Source organism: Solanum tuberosum, unplaced genomic scaffold (genome assembly GCF_000226075.1).
Source record: "Solanum tuberosum cultivar DM 1-3 516 R44 unplaced genomic scaffold, SolTub_3.0 scf00369, whole genome shotgun sequence".
NCBI lineage: Eukaryota > Viridiplantae > Streptophyta > Magnoliopsida > Solanales > Solanaceae > Solanum > Solanum tuberosum.
In genome coordinates, this window is record NW_006239297.1 from 22,992 (window position 1) to 44,986 (window position 21,995).

General features: G+C 35.8%; 1 protein-coding gene across 2 annotated transcripts; it reads right to left on the reverse strand.

Annotated features, from left to right (window-relative positions):
• Positions 1-10,013: 10,013 nt before the first annotated feature.
• LOC102600756 (probable galactinol--sucrose galactosyltransferase 2) lies at positions 10,014-20,237 on the reverse strand. Of its 2 annotated transcripts, none has more exons than XM_006361767.2 (14): positions 20,072-20,237; positions 19,071-19,301; positions 18,397-18,641; positions 17,828-17,918; positions 17,606-17,654; positions 17,415-17,506; positions 17,225-17,335; positions 17,029-17,127; positions 16,283-16,835; positions 16,067-16,134; positions 15,844-15,978; positions 10,951-11,150; positions 10,765-10,853; positions 10,014-10,685 (listed from the first exon to the last, which is right to left on the reverse strand). In XM_006361767.2, the coding sequence occupies exons 2-14, from the start codon at positions 19,259-19,261 to the stop codon at positions 10,383-10,385; spliced, it is 2,226 nt and encodes a 741-aa protein (XP_006361829.1). In that variant the 5' UTR covers positions 19,262-19,301; positions 20,072-20,237; the 3' UTR covers positions 10,014-10,382. The 2 variants fall into 2 exon arrangements, with proteins under 2 accessions (XP_006361829.1, XP_006361830.1); XM_006361768.2 differs by having other exon boundaries at positions 20,012-20,237.
• Between the last annotated feature and the right edge of the window lie 1,758 nt (positions 20,238-21,995).

A 21,995-nucleotide genomic window follows, 5' to 3' on the forward strand; every position in this document is an offset into this window, starting at 1 on the left:
CGGTGTTGACCTTACCGGAAGGTCTAGATGGTTTTGTGGTGTATTGTGATGCCTCTAGAAATGGGTTGGATGTGTGCTTATGAAAAATAGTTAATTTATTGCCTATGCTTCAAGGAAACTTAAGATACATGAGAAGAATTATCCTACTCATGACCTTGAGTTAGCGGCGGTTGTGTTTGCCTTAAAGATTTGGAGGCATTATTTGTATGGGGTTCATGTTGATGTTTTCACCGATCATAAGAGTTTTCAATATGTGTTTAGCCAAAAGGATTTGAATCTTCACCAAATAAGGTGGCTTGAGTTATTGAAAGATTATAGCATCGGTGTTCTTTATCACCCCGGTAAAGCTAATGTGGTAGCGGATGCTCTTAGTCGATTGCCTATGGGTAGTGTTGCTCATATAGATGAAGTAAAAAAAGAGTTGGTTCGAGATGTTCATAGATTGGCCCAATTAGGTGTTCAACTAGTGGATTCCACCAAGGGTGGTGTTATGGTTCATAATAGTTCCGAATAGTCTTTTGTGGGGATGTGAAAGCAAGGCAAGGTCTTGATCTAATTTTGGTAGAATTGAAAGAAGTGGTGCTTAAGAAATCCGTTGAGGCTTTCTCCCAAGGAGGAGATGGTGTGCTTAGATATCAAGGTCGTTTATGTGTTTCGAATGTTGATGACTTGAGGGAACAAATTTTAATGGAAGCCCATAGTTCTCGGTATTCCATTCACCCGGAAGCCACCAAGAAGGACTGTGATTTATAGGAAGTCTATTGGTGGAATAGGATGAGGAAGGATATTTCAGAATTTGTGGCTAAGTGTCCAAACATCCAACAAGAAAAGGTTGAGCATCAGAAATCGGGAGATTTGTCCTAAGATATTAGCATTCCTACTTGGAAGTGGGAGGACTTGAATATGGACTTTATAGTTGGTTTTCCTCGCACCCAGCGACAATATGATTTGATTTGGGTAGTAGTAGATCAGATGACAAAATCAGCTCATTTTCTTCCCGTCAAGGTTTCTTATTTGGTGGAGGACTATGCCAAGATGTATTTGAGAGAAACGATAAAGTTGCATGGAGTGCCTTTGTCCATTATTTCTGATCGATGTACCCCATTCACTTCTCAGTTTTGGAAGTCATTCCAAAAGGGTCCTGGTACTAAAGTTAATATTAGCACGACATTTCATCCCCAAATCGATGGTCCAGCAGAGTGTACTATACAAACTTTGGAAGATACATTGAGGGCTTGTGTGATTGATTTTAAGGGTAATTGGGATGACCATTTGTCATTGATTGAAATTGCCTATAATAATAGCTATCACTTAAGTATATGTATGACTCCATTTGAAGCTCTTTATGGTAGGAGGTGTAGATCTCTTATAGGTTGGTTTGAGGTTGGTGAAGTTTCCCTAATAGGTCCCGAATTGGTTCATGAGGCTATAGAGAAAGTTTGAGTCATTAAAGAGAGGTTGAGAACGGCCCAAAGTCGACAAAAGTCATATGCCTATGTTAGAAGAAGGGATCTTAAATTTGATTTTCATGATTGGGTATACTTGAAAATCTCACCCATGAAGGGTGTGATGAGGATTGGTAAGAAAGGGAAGCTTAGTCCCCATTTTGTAGGCCCATATGAGATTTTGAAATGTGTTGGTAAGGTTGCATATGAGCTTGATTTTCCAAATGAGTTGACATCGGTGAATCCGGTTTTCCATTTCTATATGCTTAAGAAGTGTGTTGGATATCCGACATCCATAGTTCCCTTAGAAGGGTTGGGAGTTGATAAGAGTCTTTCTTATGAAGAAGTTCTGGTTGAGATTTAGACCGACTAGCTAAGAAGTTGAGAAACAAAGAAGTTGCTTTCGTGAAAGTGATATGGAGGAATCATTTAGTTGAGGGTTCTACTTGGTAGGCCGAGGCCGTTATGATGTCCTGATATCCTCATCTATTTCCTTCTACTCCTACTCTAGCTTGAGGAAATGAGTTCCTCTTGGTTTGTTCTATGTTTTGGAGTCATGTGTTTTATGTGTTTCCATGATTTCCTTATGTTATGCAAAACTTGTGTTTAGAAGAAAATGAGTTTACATGATTGATTCTCCTCATGTTAATGTGCATTGAGTATGAGTTGCCTATAGACTTCATGAGATGAATGGATGAACATGCTTTAGCTATGCTTTTGCGTACGAATTGCATATAGGCTCCATATGATTGTGCTAAGCATGATTATAGCTTGGAGAAGGAAGTTCCTCCTTGAAGATGAGAAATTTTGAAATTTTATGCATATTGGTTTGTTAGGTATAGTTCCTAATTTCCTTGAGGTACATTGATTATGTTTAGCTTGGAGTTGATGTTTCCTCCTTTTTTTGGTGCATTTTGATAAGTTGCATGCATGATGGGCTGCTAGTCTTGAGTCGTTTCTTTTAAAAGGTATCTAGAAGAGGAGGAAGAAGAGGAGGAAGAAAAGGAAGAAGAGAAAGAAGAAGAATAAGAGGAAGAAGAGGAGGAAGCAGAGGAAGAAGATGAGGAGGAGGAGGAAGAAGAAGAGGAAGAGGAAGAGGAAAAGGAGGAGGAAAGAAGAGTTTTATGAATTAATGCATGAAGTGATAGATTCACATGAATTTATGATAAAAATCCATATCAAATGCTTGAATTCTAGATGCGGTGATTGAAAGTAGGCTTTGAACCTTGAAGGGGTAAAGTATAAGATTATGCATGTTGTTATGAAAATTATGTAAATGCTTTAAGGATGCTTGAGAGTAAAGTATCAATTATGATGATGTTGTTGTTGTGTTGTTGAAAGGATATTCTCATAAACACATATTAGCATGGTGTGAAAGGTTTTCTAACATGGTAAGGATTCTTAGGTTGAAAGGCTTTCTCACCTAATTGAATCAAAGGCTAAGAGTTATTATGAATAGATCATGGATGGTGAAAGGTTTACACACGCATGGTCTAAAGAGTTATTCTATAATAAGGTAAGTCAATACTTAATAATTTTTCTGTGGGATTTATGCTTAGAACTGAGTGGATATTGATGTGAGATGGAAGTTCTCCCGTAGTAGAGGTCGGGTTTCTAAAAGCAATCTCTTGAGATGAAAGCTCTCTCGAGTAGAGGCTGGGTTTTTAGTAACAATCTCATTATCCCTTAAACTATGTGCCCCCATAGGTTGATTAGCTAGTGGATCCACTTAAGCTAGAAGTTCATGGTTCTACTTGGGCAAGTAGGACAACCCTTTTTTCGGTGTGGGAGACATCGAGGGATGATGTTATAGCTCACATGGTCTCTATGTCGGTTAAGGCTTATTTCCACAATAACATGAATAATGAACTAAGGTTACTTCAAGAAAAATCGCATATGAGTTCAATGGTTTTAAAGATGATGTTAACTTGCATTGACCATGTTTTATGAAGGATATTTTCTAAATCCTATTATGTTATGTTTTAACTTGGTTAATTGCATGTCATGAAATAAAATGTCCCTTTTAGAATGTTTTAAATGTTTTTATGCATGGCAACCATACTTAGTGCATTTTTATACTAACGCATACTCTTGCCTACATTTTTCCCAAATGTAGGGTCCAAGGGTCAGGGTCATCAGTTTTGTGGCTAAGTATTGATTTAGAGATTTCCGAGCTTTGGTGAGTCCTCATGCTTCGAGGACAGAGTTTTATTGTTTTTGGTTTCTTTCATGTATTTCCATTTTTTAACATGATGTATGGGCTAGGCCTAATTTCATCCTATTGTAATAGATGGCTATGATGAGACAAAGTGTCTAGACTTCCGCTTTTCGTTTATAAAAATGTTTGGACTCTAAAATGTTGTTTTACTCCTATTGTTCTATTTCTTCTGTAATGAGAGCTAAGTGGCTTGTATGGAGTCCTTCGGGGTTGTATATGCCATGTTATATCTAGGGTGTCCCCATGGGTCTTTTCAGATCTCCCGCAAATCACGGTACATCTTGGTGGCTCCCGGGTGAATGGAATACCAAAAACTATGGGCATCTGACAAGATATGTTCCCTCAAGTCATCAGCATTAGGAACACACAAATGACCTTGATATCTAAGTACTTCATCTCCCCCTTGGGAGAAAGCCTCAATGGACTTTCTAAGCACAGCTTCTTTCAATTCAATCAATATTGGATCAAGACCTTGCTTGGCTTTTACATCCTCCACAAAAGACGATTATGAACCATAACACCACCCTTGGTATAGTTTACTAATTGAACACCCAACCGGGCAAAACTATAAGCATCTCGAACCAACTCTTTCTTATCATCCTCAATATGAGCAACACAACCCATATATAACCGACTAAAAGCATCCGCCACCACATTCACCTTACCGGGGTGATAGAGAACACTCATATCATAATCTTTCAATAACTTAAGCCACCTTCTTTGGCAAAGATTTAGATATTTTTAGTTAAAAATATATTGTAAACTTTTATGGTTGGTAAAAACTTCAACATGAACACCATACAAATAATTGCTCCAAATCATTAAGGCAAATACAACCGCAACTAATTCAAGGTCATGGGTAGGATAATTCTTCTCATGAATCTTAAGTTTCCTTGAAGCGTAGGCAATAACTTCCCCATTTTGCATAAGCACACATCCTAACCCAATTCTAGAGGCATCATAAAAAACCACAAAACCATCTATCCCTTCTGGTAAATTCAACACCGGACCGGAAGTAAGTCTATCCTTTAACTCTTGAAAACTCTTCTCACAAGCTTCGGACCATATAAACTTAGCTTTCTTTTGAGTCAATGCTATCAATGGAGAGGCAATCTAAGAAAACCCCTCGACAAATCATCTATAGTAACCAGCCAAACCCAAGAAACTTCTAATAACCTAAGGAGATAGAGGTCTTGGCCAACTCTTGACCACATCTGTCTTAATACGATCTACCTCTATACCCTTACTTGAAACAATGTGACCTAGAAAAGCCACAGACCTTAACCAAAATTCACGTTTGCTAAACTTTGCAAAAAGTTGATGGTCCTTAGGAATTTGCAACACGATCCTCAAATAATCAGTATGTTCATCCTCACTCCTTGAGTAAATCAATATATCATCGATGAACACAATCACAAACGTGTCAAGGTATTGTCTAAACACCCTATTCATCAAATCCATAAATGCCGCCAGAGCATTAGTCAACTCAAACGACATTACCAAAAACTCATAATGACCATACCGAGTTTGAAAAGCCATCTTCGGAATATCATCTACTTTCACCTTCAATTGGTGATAACCCGACCGAAGATGAATCTTACATAAGTAACTTGCCTCTTGAAGTTGGTCAAACAAATCATCTATCCTTGTAAGAGGATAATTATTCTTCATGGCCACCTTCTTTAACTGGTGATAGTCAATGCACATACGAAGAGAACCATCCTTCTTTCTAACAAACAAAATTGGAGCACCCCATGGGGATATACTTGGTCGGATGAAGCCCTTATCGAAAAAGTATTTCAATTGTTCTTTTAAATCCTTTAGTTCTATCAGATCCATACGGTAAGAAGGAATTGAAATAAGTTCCAAATCTGGGAGAAGGTCAATACCAAAGTCTATTTCCCTTTCAGGAGGAATACCGAGTAAATCATCTGGGAACACTTCCGGAAACTCATTAACAACAAGGACTGACTCAAGAGTAGGGTTTTCGGAATCCAAATCCCTCACCCTAACTAGATGGTAAATGCTACCCTTAGAAATCATCTTTCTAGCTTTCAGAAAGGAAACAAACTGGACCTTAGGCATAGAATTCCCCCCTCTCTACTCTAGGATAGGCTTATTCGGGAATTGAAACTTGACTATACGGGTTCTACAATCAATAGAAGCATAACAAGAGTGCAACCGATTCATACCAAGGATAACATCAAAATCTAGCATATCAATCTCTACCAAATCAACAAGAGTAACTCTATGGGATAAGGAAACGGGACATTTCTTATAGACCCTATTATCCAAAATAGAATCACCAACAAGAGTAGAGACAAAAAAAGGATCTAACAACACATCCGGAAGAACATCAAACCTCATAGCCACATATGGAGTCACAAAAGACAAGGTAGCACCGAGTTGAGTAAATCATAAACATAAAGTTGGAAAACATTTAACATATCGGTAACCACATCGGGAGAACCCTCTTGTTCACCACAAGTCTGAAGTGCATAGAATCGGTTTTCCTTGGGAGCATTGGAAACCAAACCACTAGGAGGAGCTTGATTTCCCTCTCTTCCCTAGCTGTAAGCATTGGGCAATCCCTCATCTTATGACCACTCTTACCACAACTGAAGCAACCATCTGTGCCGGCTAGACAACTTATTTTATTATAGATTAGTAATTTGAAAAGAAGGAGCTTAAGTCATAATTTTTGAATTGTATAGCAAGGTATGTAAGGCTATTCGATTCCATATTTGTTGGCCTAAAATCGGATATTTGTGATTAACAACAACGAAGTGAATTTCCTAATTTTATTCCTAGTAAAGGAAACATACTGGCAGCATACGATCTTCAATATGGATAACAATATTCTCTCATCTCCTTAGTGTGTCGAATTACTTCATTATATGTTAATTACTCTACATTTGTATAATTATCATCCTCTTATGCTAGTATAGAAATGGTATTTGCAAACGCAAGCTTGGTGAATTATCCTCGAAGTCAATTGACGTCAATTTTGTCATTTAAGCTCATAAGTAATACATTGATGTTACATAGCTCCTTATGTCATTGTTACTGCCTTGAAGTTATTATTCTCATGTCTTCTACTACTAGTCCATAGTTCCAAATCTCAAAAATGATTATGACCACCAAAACAAAAATCTCAAAGATTAAACAAACTAAGTGAAGCAATTTGTATATATTTATGGGTGGCAACCCAGAGGCAAATGCCTAGCATGGGTCAATCCCAATTAGTATAGAAGGGTGGAAGCTCAGGAGCGAAAGCCTAACATGGGCCGATCCCAGTTTGTGTAATTATGAGGACAACATCCTAAGGGTTAAAATGCCTAGCATGGGTCATCCTCTTCTACCACCGATCAGCTGGTCATTTGTATCACATGCCTTAGAAAGATCATAACACATAGAAAAGTAAAGAAAAGAATGTAGCATACATGATCCCACAAGAGTACACAAAGGTGGTCTTCTGTTATGATCTATGCACTAATATATTGGTACTTGATTTCATTTGAGCCCTTGATTTACATATGTTATTGCCTTACATGTTCAGTACATTTTTCGTACTGACGTCCCTCGCGGGGGACGCTGCATTTCATGCTGCAGGCACAGGTACTCCAGCTAGTAGAGCTCTTTAGTAGGAGCAAAGGTACTCGGCTGCTATTGGTGAAGCTCCAGGTTGATCTGGGGCTTACCGAGTCTTTGGCACCTATTTTGTGATTGTATGATAGTTAAGGGTAAGGAGGGGCCTTGTCCCACCCTAAACTAAGGTTTTCTATCTTTTAGACACTTTGTAGACTAATGTATATAGTTCAGTTGCATCTTGTCTCTTAACAAGTTGTGGCCTCAACGGCCAAGTCTTGTATATAAGTTTTGGGTCTACTTATGTTGGTTCATCGTTGCATCCTATATGAACTTGTCACAACTTTAAATTGTCATAGTTATATGCTTAATAAGAACATGTTATATTTTGGTTCTCTCGAGCCTTTAGGGCATCGGGTTCCTCTCTGTCTTTATGGGAATCGAGGCATGATAGTAAATCAAATCATTTGCAGCAGTTAAGAACAACAGGTGGATGATTCCACCAAATTTATCAAAAAGGGGTTTTGATATCAAGATTCGCAATTGAACTAAAACTTCAGAACTTCAAACAATTAGGAAACAATCTAAGGGTGCATGGATTAGAATTGATGTCACATGGGGGTAATTGTGTTGCTCATTAGTGCAACAATCATGGATATGTTGGGTCATCTTCAATGAAACTAATTTTCTTTCGATCTCATAGTACCAATTCATAGAATCTCCGTTCGGTCTCATCTATGTAAATTCCAAACATACCCATTACCTTACGAAATCTCTCTTTCAAGAAGATTTGGGCAAATAGATTCGACCCATAATTTCTCTTTCAAGCAAATTATAGACATCAAACCTAAATTGCATGCATTAGACTAATTACTCACTCAAATCGATCTCTTTCGATCATCAACCAAAGATCTAAACTAGAATTAAGTTTGCAACTTTAACCCATAATTTAACTTCATGCTAATTAGTCCAAATCCATGAATGAACAGCAGTAAAACGAAGCAAAACATTATACCCAGTACATTAAATCAACACCCAACCCCATAATTGCACCCCTAGAATTGGGGTTTTGGCCATACATCACAAAAAGTAAAGAAATTATACCTATCATGAGAGCAGTCATGGATGTGATGAAATTAAACAATTATAATCAACACTCACTTTGATTTCAACTTCAAATTGTCAAATCCAAGAGCAAAACATAAAACCCCAAACTAAGAATATTCCCCCTAAGAGTTCAAAAGTTCTTTTCTTTAAAACTCATACAAAGATTGGAACTAAAATTCTATTCTGAAATTTGATACATTTTCTTTCTCCTTTGGGATATATATAGTTTCCCAAAATTAGGCCACCCATTCGGTGACGTTAGTCGGGCTCACCAAGACGATCTGGCGGATTATTGTCTTCTCCTTAGCTCGTCTTTCTCTTGCTTCAGGCTTCACGTATTTGAGTCTCATTCGGTGAGCTCATTTGAATCTGCCTTTCACATTCAGCGGATCGTCGAGTACCATCTTTGTTCGTCTTTTAAACCTTCATATTTCATCCATGACTTGTCACCTTCGGCGATGGTCATTTAGTTCGCCCATCTCTTTCGATGAGTCACTGTTTTGCTCATTAGTTCTCTGAGTCTCGAATATCTTTAATTGTAAGCATTGTCACTTTAGGCGAGGTCAGGTAATTTGGGCGATCCGCCCTTCTGGTTAGGTGACTGCCAGTGTGGAGTTTACACTTCTTTCCCTGTTTTTGGTCATTTTTTCAAGTATTCATCATTGCCTTGTCCCTTAGCCTTCATAGCTACAAATCATCAAAATATCGTCAGAATAGGACATAATTAGGCATTGAGGACACTAATTGTTGAACTAAAAAACGCCTCATATGAGTGTAAATCTACCACTCATCATAGCGCTAGTCATAGTCCTAAGGTGCTGCATCTGAATTTCTTCCCAACTTCGATTGTAAGTTTCAACTTTGCAACTTTTAGCTCTTTTTGGGTGTTTTTCTCCACATTTTTACATGAAATACATCTAATCACATTTATTAGCTAAATATCAAGAATATTACTATTACGCATAAAATGCATAGTAATTAAACAATTATTTTCCTCGAAACAAAGTAAAACATGAAGAAAAAAGTGGCAAAATGAACGTAAAATTAGGCCAAATCATGTTTTAATAAATATTTGGTGATAGTTAATTAAGAAACTCTCACACCCATAATTCAGATATGGAACTCAAAAATATCAAAATATTTTCGACGTTTAACCCTCACTCAATAATAATACAATTGATAACTATCCAAAAAGATACAAAAAGTTCCAAAAGACATGAGAGAAGATGATAGACGATTCAAAAGATTCATTGTTAGGAAATTGTTGAAGATGAAGGAAGTTGATGGTATGGAGCATGTTGAACGTGTACAACTTTTAATTGTTAAAGAGTTTAGAGTCACACTAGGACTAAGCTACTAAATACTACTTGTCGACTAGACTGTTGTGTCTTATACTAGCTAAAGTAGACTAAGATAAGTTATTATAATTGTTGTAGTAGTAGTAGTAAACCTATACTCAGGTAAATTATATATTTATATTATAGTAGGGTTCTCCTCCTATATAAGGAGCATGTACTTGACAGTTTTAATCATCAATAGAATCCTTGATTTCTCTCTAATCTTAACGTGAGATTTCTACATAAATGACAGATGAAAGAGTATAGTAGGATAAATATAAGATGGAGAACTTCACTATATATATAAGATGGAGAACGTCGAAAACGCCGTATTCACATTCAACAGTCAACACTATCTAGATAGCTTTATTACAGAGACGCTAAAATGTTGATGTGGATACTCACTCAATCCCAGGACTCATCAATAGAATCCTTGATTTCTCTCTAATCTTAACGTGAGATTTCTATAGAAATGACAGATGAAAGAGTATAGTAGGATATATATATATAAGATGGACAAGGTTGAAAACACCGTATTCACATTCAACAGTCAACACTATCTAGATAGCTTTATTACAGAGACGCTAGAATGTTGATGAGGAGACTCACTCAATCCCAGGACTCATTCTAAATCCTGCACCGTACAAAGCTTTCAGCCAGCCACTTACAATAGATTCTTCTGTCTACTTAGACCTGAATTTCAATATTCCATTTGTACATCTCTTGTTGTGGAACTGGGATATTCATAGTCAGCAGTCCATATTCTTTGTTGTAGTTATAGACGGTTTCTGCACCATCTACTGAACATTTGAGAGGTATTTGGGAAATGTAAACGCCAAAGCGGCCACATCCCCTGACCTTGAGTGAGACTGTTGCAGTTGGAGATTGGCTTGTATCATCAGAATGTACTTCATACTGATCAATGGCACCACCACTGTTGATCATATCCATCAGCCCAATTGGAGCAAAACATATGTTTCTCACAACTTCCTACACTTATAATAAAAAATGTCTAGTTATTTTAGTAAAAAAAAAGTGTTAAAGAAGCAAGTTAACAAAAAGGTGTTACCTTGACAGGAGAAAAGTGGAATACTTCATATTCAAGAACTTTAAGTGTTACAGGCAGTGAAGCAACTCTGGGTAGGAAAACCACTTTCCCTATATAATTAATGAAGGGTTAATTGCTAATTCTAACACCAGTAATAAATTGCTAATCCTAACACGAGTCATAGGCTATGTTAAGGAATTGGTTTACCTGATGTAAAGCAATAGGCTATAGAATCCCCATTCCAATCAATGGTCTCAACATCAGTTGCTTGGACTGAAGTTGTAAGTGTGCCTGGGGATGCATCATGAATACGTGTCTTCTTTCTCGCCTTGCACCACCCAGCACCTTGGCAGTTAAATACACCAACCACACCACTGCATTTGTTCACGTTCCATATTTTAAGTAAGCTGTCCAACATAAAACATCAACGTTAAGTTTTAATATTTCATTACCATTTTACCCTTACTCTAAATCAAATTTTAATTACCTTCCAAAAAATAACAAATCAAAATTACCATGGTCAATGAGAATACAAACGTAATAAGCAATTTATAACATTTAATTTCCATCAAGTTTCTTAACTGCTACATGCGAGGGTCTACGACCTCCGTCCCTAATTACTTGTCCAATTTTCCTTTTTTACTTGTCCATTTTGACAAACCAAGAAAGAACAAAAATTAATTAATTTTGAAAAAGGTAGAACTTCTTGAAAATCTTAAATTTTTAATTCATCTACTTCATAATTAATAGGGATAAAATGGTAAAACTCATTATGTCAATCATTGTTTTCTTAATAGATATGTCAATTCAAAAGTGGACAATTAATTAGGAACCGAGGGAGTATTACCACGGTAAGTGAGAACACAAACTAAATAAGCAATTTTAACAATAAATCACCATTAATTTAATAAAGACTCTTAATTGCTACAAGCCTATAACTTAAGGTTTTGCCATCTCTATCTAAACTTGGATAATTCAAAGGTCTTTCAACATATTATATTATGGGATAGTTTCAAATATATGCAATAAATAAAGTTGTATTTTTATTTACCTAAAAATAACTAAAAGTCATAGAAAATATAAACTGACTATACATTATGATACACTCAAAAAATTAAACATAGTTTAACTACAAAATGAAGTATTCACTTACTATACATGATGTCTACACCGACTATTCAATTCCAACCAACTCAAAATCTCTCCTACACAGACGCAAGCAAATTATAGATAAAAAATCCTCTCAATGTTTCGAGTCTTTTGATAAATAATTTGCTCAAAACTATTCACGTTACGTCAAAATTTTAAATCAAGCTTTGAAACTTAAATGGCTGATTGATCATGGAAGAAGAAGGAAGAGTAAATTCCTTAAATAGTCATTCATGTTTGGGAATTTGCTCTATAATATCACTTTTGTTTCTTTTAGGACCACAATATCACTCAACTATTCATATTTTCATCAAAATATATTCTTCTCTTCTAATGGGATACATTTTATATTATTATTATTATTATTATTATTATTATTATTATTATTATTATTATTATTATTATTATTATTATTATTATTATTATTATTATTAATATTAGTATTATTATTAGTATTATTTAACAATACAATAAAAGCTTGTTTAATGTCTCAATAAGCAATTTCTTTTAGGTATTCAATTGAAGAATTTACCACAGGCTTAAATTTTATAAAAGGTAATCAAATTTTAAATTCAAATGAACTAATACTTATAATTTATTTATAAAATTTTAAAAATTAATTATAAAAAATTATGAGTAAATAAAATTCATAGACTAATTTATTAACAAAATTATAAGTAAAGAGTATTTTTTTATTTTTTCAGACAACCAGCTTCAATCCAATTCTTTATTTGCTCAACCCTGATATTCAAAAGAGTCTTTTAGAGTTCACATCATATGTTAAACGCAACAGCAGTGACATTCTTGTTGTTTCTCTTTATGTGGATAACCTTTTGATTAACGGAACAATGAAAGGCTAATTGATGAGCTCAAGCAAGATATGACGCAAGCTTTCGAAATGTCTGATATTGGTCTTATGACATATTTCCTTGGAATGGAATTACACAAGGAAAAGATGAGTTTTTCATTTGCCAGAAAAAGTATTCAAAGGAAATTCTCAAGAAATTCAAAATGGAAAATATCAAAGAGATCAGTACTCCCATGAACCAAAAAGAGAAACTAAGTAAAGAAGATGAAGTCGAAAAGGTGGAGGTGACGTACTTCAGAAGTTTCATTGGTTGTTTTTGTCTTACAACAACAAGACCCGATATATTGTATGTTGTAAGTGCTTTATCAAGGTTCATGGATTGTCTGAGTGAAAGTACATTTGCAAGCATCCAAAAGAATTGTGTGATACATCAAAGGAACCATCACCTATGGAGTCAAGTTTAAGAAGAGTGAAGCTTTGTGGGTACTTCAACAGTGATTGGGGTGGTTCTGAGGATGATGCAAAGAGTAATACAGGGTATTGTTTTAGTCTTGGTTCTGGAATTTCCTCACGGAGTTGTAAGAAACAAGATATTGTGGCTCAATCTACTAGCGAAGGCTGAGTTTGTAGCAGCTGCAGCAGCAGTAAATCAAGCATTGTGGCTAAAGAAAATTTTGGTTGATCTGCATATGGAGCTGATGAGTCCACGATTTAGACTCATTTAGGACTTTATTTGGATAGATTTAGTGTCCTCAAATGCTTATTTTGTGCCAATAACTAATGTAAAATCCTTGATTTCCAGGTATTTGGATTGAGGAACAAAGTATGGACACTAATGGGTAAAAAGGAACAAGGCAGCCGAAGGAACGAAGAAAAGAAGGCTTGTTGATCGCCTAATCCATTGGGCGAGTCGCTGAATGGCTATTATCTCGCCTAAAGTTCCATTGTGCCAAGCCCTGAAAGCAAAAATCAAGTCGGCGAGAGAAAGGAGCGGTCAGCGTGCCGCCGAGTGGTTCCGCGATGCAGTGTTGGATCCCCCAAAGTTACAGAACTTGAGGATGATGAAGGCCAAAGCAAAAGGCGATGGAACTAACCAAAGGGCGGATCACCGAGTTGATCGGCGATCCCGACTTACTGCGCCGAATGGTCCTTCGCAACATATTTTTGGCGACTATAAATACGTTTTTGAACATTTTAGTTTAGTATCAGTGATCATTTTAGAGTTTTTAGAATATAGAATATCAGTTTTTGAGTTGGAACTCTGAGTTTTGAAACAAACTTTTCCTTAGCTTTGAAGAATTGAAGTTTTCCATTTTTGAGAAATTGGAAGTGGGTCTTTGAGATTCTTCAACTTGGACCTTTGTAAAGACGAAATTAATCTTACCCAGTTGATGGAAACACAATTTGGTAACGATTTCTATCTTTTTATGATGTCTAGCTAAAACCCCAATTTTTGGGGTGTGATTATGTGATTATGGGTTGATTTAGCTTATGGATATTGCTAATTGATAGTTTAAATGCTATTTAGAAGTGATTTCAATCAGTAATTGTGGTTTAATTTAAAGGGTTGTAGTTGCAAATGCGACTCTACCTTCGTGTTTTTGGCTTGCTCGAGAGAGAGGTTTTAAAACCAAATTTACTGAATTGATGGTTTGTGAGTTCAGCTCGAGAGAGTGAATCCTAAATCATTTTCCACACATTCAGCTCGAGTAGAGTGAATGGACTAAATCGTAGGTTGTTCTTATTTGCTGCTTGTTGGTGTTCGAGAGAAACCAACTTGATTCGGGGTAAATTGTTCGAGAGAAAGTTTATCCCCACTAAAGTCTTAGCTTATTCACTGATTTACAGCTATTTACTAACAATTGCAATTACCCATTTGTCTACCTTAGCCTATAATTCAATCGCATCCCAAGAACCCATCTCATTACTTGTTAATTCGTGTTATTTGTTGTTGTTGTAGCTAATAGTTAAAACCAAAACCCCTTTATTTGACACTTGTGTCATCCCCTAAGTTGAATTATGCTTTTATTCGTAAATATCTACTCCTATGATTGACTTGAACATATTTGTACTTTGCTATTGAATCTTAAACACGTACCACTCCCTGTGGGATTCGACCCCAACTCATTTAGTTGGGTTATATTACTAACTAACGATCGTTGACGCTTAGAATCGAATGAAGTGTCTTTGATAGCGTTATTAAATCAAGAGCCGACGGGAAGCATCGAAGTGTTCATGGACAATGAAGAAGCAATAGCTATATCTCACAATCATGTATTTCATGGAAGAACTAAGCACTTCAAAATAAAGATTTTCTTCTCGAGAACAGTGCAAAAAGATGGAGATATAACTCTGGTCTATTGCAAGACGGAAGAACAACTGGCTGATATATTCACTAAGTCTTTACCAATTCTGCAAGTTTGAGATTCTTAGATAGAGAATTGGAGTTTGCAGTTTTCAAAGCATGGAGGAGTGTTAGGAATTTACTTTTGAACTGCAGTAAATTTATTTTTACTTCTTTATATTAAATAAAACTTAGTCAATTAGTTGTTAGCCATCTATTCCTATTATTTAGAAGTTAGTTGGTGATTTAGGGAATCTCCTAATCGTGTGTTTAATGCTTTCTATTTCATTGTAGGTGTTATAAATGTAACCTGCAGGCATCAATAAAAGTTATCCGCTCATATTCTTCTTACTTCTCTGCCTTCTAATATCTTGTATTTCTGATATTAACCAACAATATTGACTAGAAAGAGCAAGATATTATGAGAAATTAAATTATGTCAGTAAGGGAAAGAAAAAAGGAGGAGAAAAGTAAAAATCAAGTCCTGAACTACAGAAGTTTAAGACATTTACATGCATTTATTAATTTTTCAAGCAAGAATCATTGATATATTAATACCATTAAAGACTATTATCTTAATTACCTTCACGTATTTCTTATATGTGGCAAATGCAGTATCCCACTTTCATAAATTTTTATCTAATGAATAAAATATAAATGATAAAATTAATATTGTTAATTTCAACATTTCCTATTTTATAACTCAACCTTTTAAATTTATAGAAGTTCTATAATAATGATAAGGGACAGACGTGCGTTCCCTAGACACTAGTATATCTATAAGGAGAGAATTGCAAACCTTGTCCCGTCTCTTGCTGGATCAACAAATAGGCAATCTCGAGTAGGTCTGCCAGGCAATTGAGCGCGAAGTACTGATCCATCAGGAAGGATAAGCTTCTTCAGAAGCTTGAAGTTGTGATTTCCAGGTTTGTCACTGAATGATATAAAAAGAGACAAGGTTAGGTAACAGTTCCAAGTTAAAATAAGAAAGAGGAAGAACCAGACGCGAGGACAAAAATTACCTCACATAAATTGGTGATCCTCCAACTGCTCTAGCTGCAGCATGATATTCTGCAGTAGGGTGAAGACTCTGCAATAAACATCTCAGTTATTAAATTACCTCATTTTACATCTAATGCATTCATTACTGACTGACTATCATATGCAAACATCACGCACCAACATTGAATCGTCAAAAACAAGTATAAATAAAGGTAAATTAGATGTCAAACACTAACGTGGAACATGTCCCAATCTGGTTGCATGAATTCTCCCAAGAACAATGAGTTGTAGCAAACAGAAGATATATGAATGGTGTGAGAAGCTGGATCACGAGGATAATAATCATCAGAAGCTCTAACTAGAGCGGTTTGCTTAGAACTGTAGAGCCCATCAGTGTTGTGATTCATGCAGGCAATGCATCCATTGTCAGGAAAGTTTTGAGCAATGGATGCTTCAAGGGCCTGGATATAGCTTCTCGTGATGGATACTCTACCACCATGGCCAGCACCAAGTGTTTCAATGATGTTCTGGACATCAACCTTGACTCCATCAACCCCACAGGATGCCAGATAGGCATGTAGTTCATTATAAAAGTTGAAGACCTTTTTTGGGTGCACTAAACCTAAGCCATGAACTGCAAGACTATCCATAACAATGTCAGGTTGGTTTCCCATCACACCAGGAGACTGAATGGGGTACGCCAATGCAGTGTCATAGTGCTCGAGCCCAGGACCAGCAGGGTGTACTCCACCCCAGTAACCAGCTAGGGCATGCCATACGTATACATACCTACATAGAAAAATATAAACTTTAAAATGATAAGTATCACTTCACTACCAGTAGATCCTTTGAGAAAAGGAGGAAAAGATTCAAGTGCTGAGACGTCCTTTAAATTCAACAGAAAACTAAGTAAAAAGGAATTGTGGTGTGTGCAATTTTTAGACATTTTATAAAATACAACGATCGGAAGTTGCAAACTTACTTGACACTATGTTGTTTCTTGGCTTCCTCCACTACATGCTTCAGGCCTTTTGTTTGGAACTTCTTGTTTTCTTTAATTCCTGTTAGCCTGTTGGCAAACCTACAAAACAAACATGGGAGAGATCATACATGCAATTTTATTTACTAGATCTGCAAATTACGGTAAAATAATTATTAAACATAGCAAGAAATCTCACTGTGCTCCTTCTTGTACTACACAATTAGTGTCCTTGGGTACTTCATTGCCAATCTGTTGCCAACCATCATCAATGATCAGGAAACGTGGGCGAAAACCACCCTTGGATAAGCTGTCATAAAGGCATTTAACATGAATTAGTTCAACCCGAAAGACATCTCCAAACAAAAACTGAGAAAGAGCCAAGTTACCTGTTGAGGCCATCCTCGACACCCTCTGCTGTGACATCAGTGTAAAAGGCATCCCATGTGCACCAACCAAACCAATCAATAATTGAGGGCAACTACATGATATCGAACAGAGGATATTAACAGGCCCGCTTCAGATAATGGGACGACCAAGCTTTCACAATAAATAAATAACTAAGGAAGCAACTATTTACCTTCTTCTTCTCTCTGTGATGAAAAGTTTGCAAGTGTTGCTCAACAGATCTGTTGAGAGGGGAGGGAACAAAACACATTATTTACACAGTCTAGAAAAACTTCTAGTTGGAGTCTTGCTAGTCGAGTACCAATGACATTATTCAACAACTACTTCACACTGCAAACATACTACAGTTATTTTGTGATTCAAATCAAAAAGATCTCATGAAGTTGGAGCTTACTTCACAGCCTGTGTAATGACTTCAAAGGGATTGGTCCCAGCATTCATGTAGACAAGATAAAGCCCTTGGTTGGTTTTAACAGCATTATCTCCTGCAAAAATAACGCATACAAGACGTATTGGTTCTTTTACGTTTATACTACTTTCTTGCCTGCCATTGATGATCTACATGAGATTATTAGCAACTCGGTCAGCATTGACATTTCTTGCTCAATATAACATTTATAGCTATAGGTCCAGCCCAACAGGTTAATATAGCCTCAATTTTTGGAAATAGGAAATAGGACTTGCAGCTTATCCTGAAGGATTATTTGCACAGCTTTGTTCATAACAGAGGAGAAAACAGTGCGTAAAACGAGAAATGTTGTACCCAGAGAGACCTAAAAGGCTAAACCAAAGACTTGGTCCACAAAGAGACGACTTTGTCTCCCAGAACACCCACATAGCAGCGTACTTTTGCATGTAGCCTCAAAAGGTAAAGCAAAAATGGATGCAAGAAGTCTACTGAATTGAGATGAATGTATAGCATTTATCAATTTCCCGATTGCTAGAGCCTAGATGGAAACTCACCACTTTCAAGGCAAATCTCCATTTCGTTCATCTCATTGCCTTGAAGAACAGCACGAAACTGTCCCTCAAGTAGAGGGAGGAAGACCGTGTAAATAATTGGGGCATCGTCACGCTCACCCTCGGTGGTGTCTTTGCTCTCCACAAGCATGAACTGGGTCTCCAAAGGAATATCATTTCCACATGTCCCCATTCTCTGAGTCATCCACCACAGCTTGAAACGGAATAAACACATGAACCGAGTATCCCTATAAAAATAGATAACAAAAAAGTATTGATTTTTTTATAAAAGGAGTAGCATTCTGATATGCTTATCACGTTTCACTCTTCTGCAACTCAATACCCTGTGATCTTCTGAAATATGATAAACGTGTGGTACTTCTGCATGCCATTGCTCAAGTCAACCTTCATCCTCTAAGCATGATGTAAGAAATTTAAACAATGAAGAAAGTACTTCACCACCAAAGATGGACTTCATGAGCGTAAGGTCACATTACATCGATCCTACCCATAATCAATTTGTTCTCGTAATAAAGGAGTGGAATTAGTAGCACAACCAATTAGCTTACTATTCACCAAATCAAAATCCATATATCAATGTTATGATAAATTATAAAATTAGTTTAGCATGGTTATCGCGCAATAGTGAAAGAAGGCAATAGTGCAATAGTGCTTACTCTAAGACCCCAACAGGGAACAGATGCAAGCATTTGCTCTCTGAAGCTGTTGCTCCAATAAATGCACCAGTAAGAAGCCCCACCCCAGATCCAGGAGTCAAGATAATGTTGTCAGGGACACCCTTGAGTATGGTCTTGCCATGGACAATGAGGTTGCCATCATTGATGGAGATGTTAGGTGTCACTGTCATCTTCTTCCGCGCACGCGAGTAGGTGATGTTTGACAATTAACTGCAGAGGGAATTAAGAGTAACAAAAGCACACATTTAATCATCTCAATAGTTGAATTTGTGGGGAATGAAGTAAAGAATCTTTTGCATGAATGAATGCATCTAATTAATAATAAGCCAAATACCCATAGAATCGTCAACTTATACGTACTGAATTACAGCCTCACACTTGAACAACAACGAAAAGTAGTTAAGCTGATGATGAAATTAAAGGAGTATAATACATTTGAGACAAACATAAGTATTGTCTCGAAGATTATAGCTTATTTGGTCACCATAATCACATTAGTCCAGCTAAGTCTACCGCATACATATTATATTGTTGTCCCCAAAGAGATGCGAGCGTGCTAAAAGTTGAGTCACACAACTGCAGGTTGTATGAAAGTGGAAACTGCCAGCAGCTGCCGTTGATAAGTAGAAACGAAAAAAGAAGATTTTTGGGGTAATTTTCTGCTTCATTTCCATAGTATGTATTTATACAAGTATATTAGTAAAACTTTCTTCTTATATATAATTGGCTAGAGAATAAGTAACTCAAATAGGAGTAGTTGTTTCTGAATGTGAACAAGGCAAAGGGAACTTGTGAATCTGAACAAGGAAAAGGGGGCAAATTTGAAAGGGAGTCAAAGTCAATCTCATAAATTGGTAATATAAGCAATCAACCAAAATTTAATGAGTGATCGAAGTTTCAAAAAATTGAACAAAAATTACCATAAAAATAAAAGCAACGAACAAGGAAGGAGCTAATTAGACCTTTGAAAGAAAACTCACCTTATTACTCCATTAAAAGAAGAAGAAACTTTGAACCTCCTTTGAGGGAAGAAAGAAGGAAAGAAAACTAAAACAAACAATGATTGCTATTTGCTTCTCAACTTCTGGACATGTCAGGTTGAAAAATGATGACTCTCTTTCGATCTAAATACTCCCTTGCGTGGAATGATTTTTCCAGAACTATCTATCGCTAGATAACACGTACACTACAGACATGAATATTTTTTTATTTGCTCCCTCTCATTTTATGTGGTACTTTTTTAATTTCTATATTAAAGTAAATCTATTTTTGACACTAAGTTTTTCAAAAATATTTTGAATTATCAATTATTGTAATTTATAATATTTTTTACGTAGTTTACAAATATATAAATTTCATTTCAAAAATTTTAAAGATTATATAAGCAAATTGTCAATCAAATTTAAACGATTTAAGTCTCAAAAAATGAAAATAAAAAATGGCACATAGATTGAGAAAGCGGGAATACCTCTTTTCTCAATTATAATTATTTCACGTGAAACTTTTCTTTTTCCTCTTTCTTGTTTTTCTTTTCAAATAATTGTTTAGCAGCTTCCCTATACCTTTTGAATTTTGATTAATTGAGCCACTACTATTGTACTTTGGTATAAAAATCTATCAATATATATAATAGGAGAAGTGAAAAGTACTACATGTTAGCACCATAAAATATAATATTTTTTATATTATTACAACTAATTAGATATCTTCAAATTATAAATCCACATTTGAAGTTTCTTTTAACAATTAAAAAAGTATTGAATTTTGAAAAAAAAAATATTGAATATTTTGAGTTTTATATTCAGTTAATAATAATAATAATAAATAATAATAATAATAATAATAATATAATTTGCAAATCAATTGTTTGGTTGTGAGTGCTCAAAAATATTTGCATTTTAGCTTTACTATATTTATTCCAACTTTAAATTCAACAAACCATGTTGAGGGCTCCTTTTTAATAGCAGATAATATTTTCACTAAAATGTAGGCAACAAAGAACATGTTTTTTCAATATTCTAATCAGTTAGTTTTTTGAATTTAAAATCAATCACAACTGTCAAAAATCCTAAGCAGTTAGTGTTCGCAATAAAGTTTCGTAGCGCTGAAAATTAACTTCAATCAAAATAAATAAAAGAAAAATGTGATTTTGTTATTGATGAATTTGTGAGTACAATCATGTTATTCTCTTGATTCTTCTCTCCTAAACTTCTTCAAGATTCAAGGGTCTTCAGTAGCGTACTTCTCGAATCATTGGATGATGTAGACCTCCTTGAGATGTATTTTCTTCAGGAACATCGGGAAACACTTCGTCGTTTCAGGTCGATCTCCGGGAAGAACTCTGTTGACCACTCTTCAAAGAGAAATGTAGTTGGTGTTGTAGTTTTCTCCAGTCCTTGCAGAATGTTTGTTGAAGAGTTTTCTTCGAATTCCCCTTAGAATCTCATGTCTATCCTCTATTTATAGTTGTAGAGGGTGGACAAGGTTGCTTATGATTGGCCAAAGGATGTCATTTCGATACTTGGTGGATTGTGATTGGTTCTTGCATTTGACTGTGACTACCACCTCATTTGGACACGTGGCATCACCTTGTTGGTCTTGAATGCCTAGTCATTGTGACATGTGGCATGGGTTTGGGCTTCAAGGTGAAATGAACCTTGGACTTGAATTTAATAAAAATGAACTTATTTATTTGTAAAGCCCAAATTAATCATTCAACCAAATAAACATGAATTTAATCCAAATTTCGTATAAATTAAATCCAATAAAATTTGTGTGTCTACAGATTCTCCCTACTTCAAGCCTTGTTGAAGTGTAGGTTTATCGACACTTGATTGCGAGACTTGAAGTATTGGAATACAATAATATCACTCGCAAGACATTTGCTTGACTCAATTTCTTATG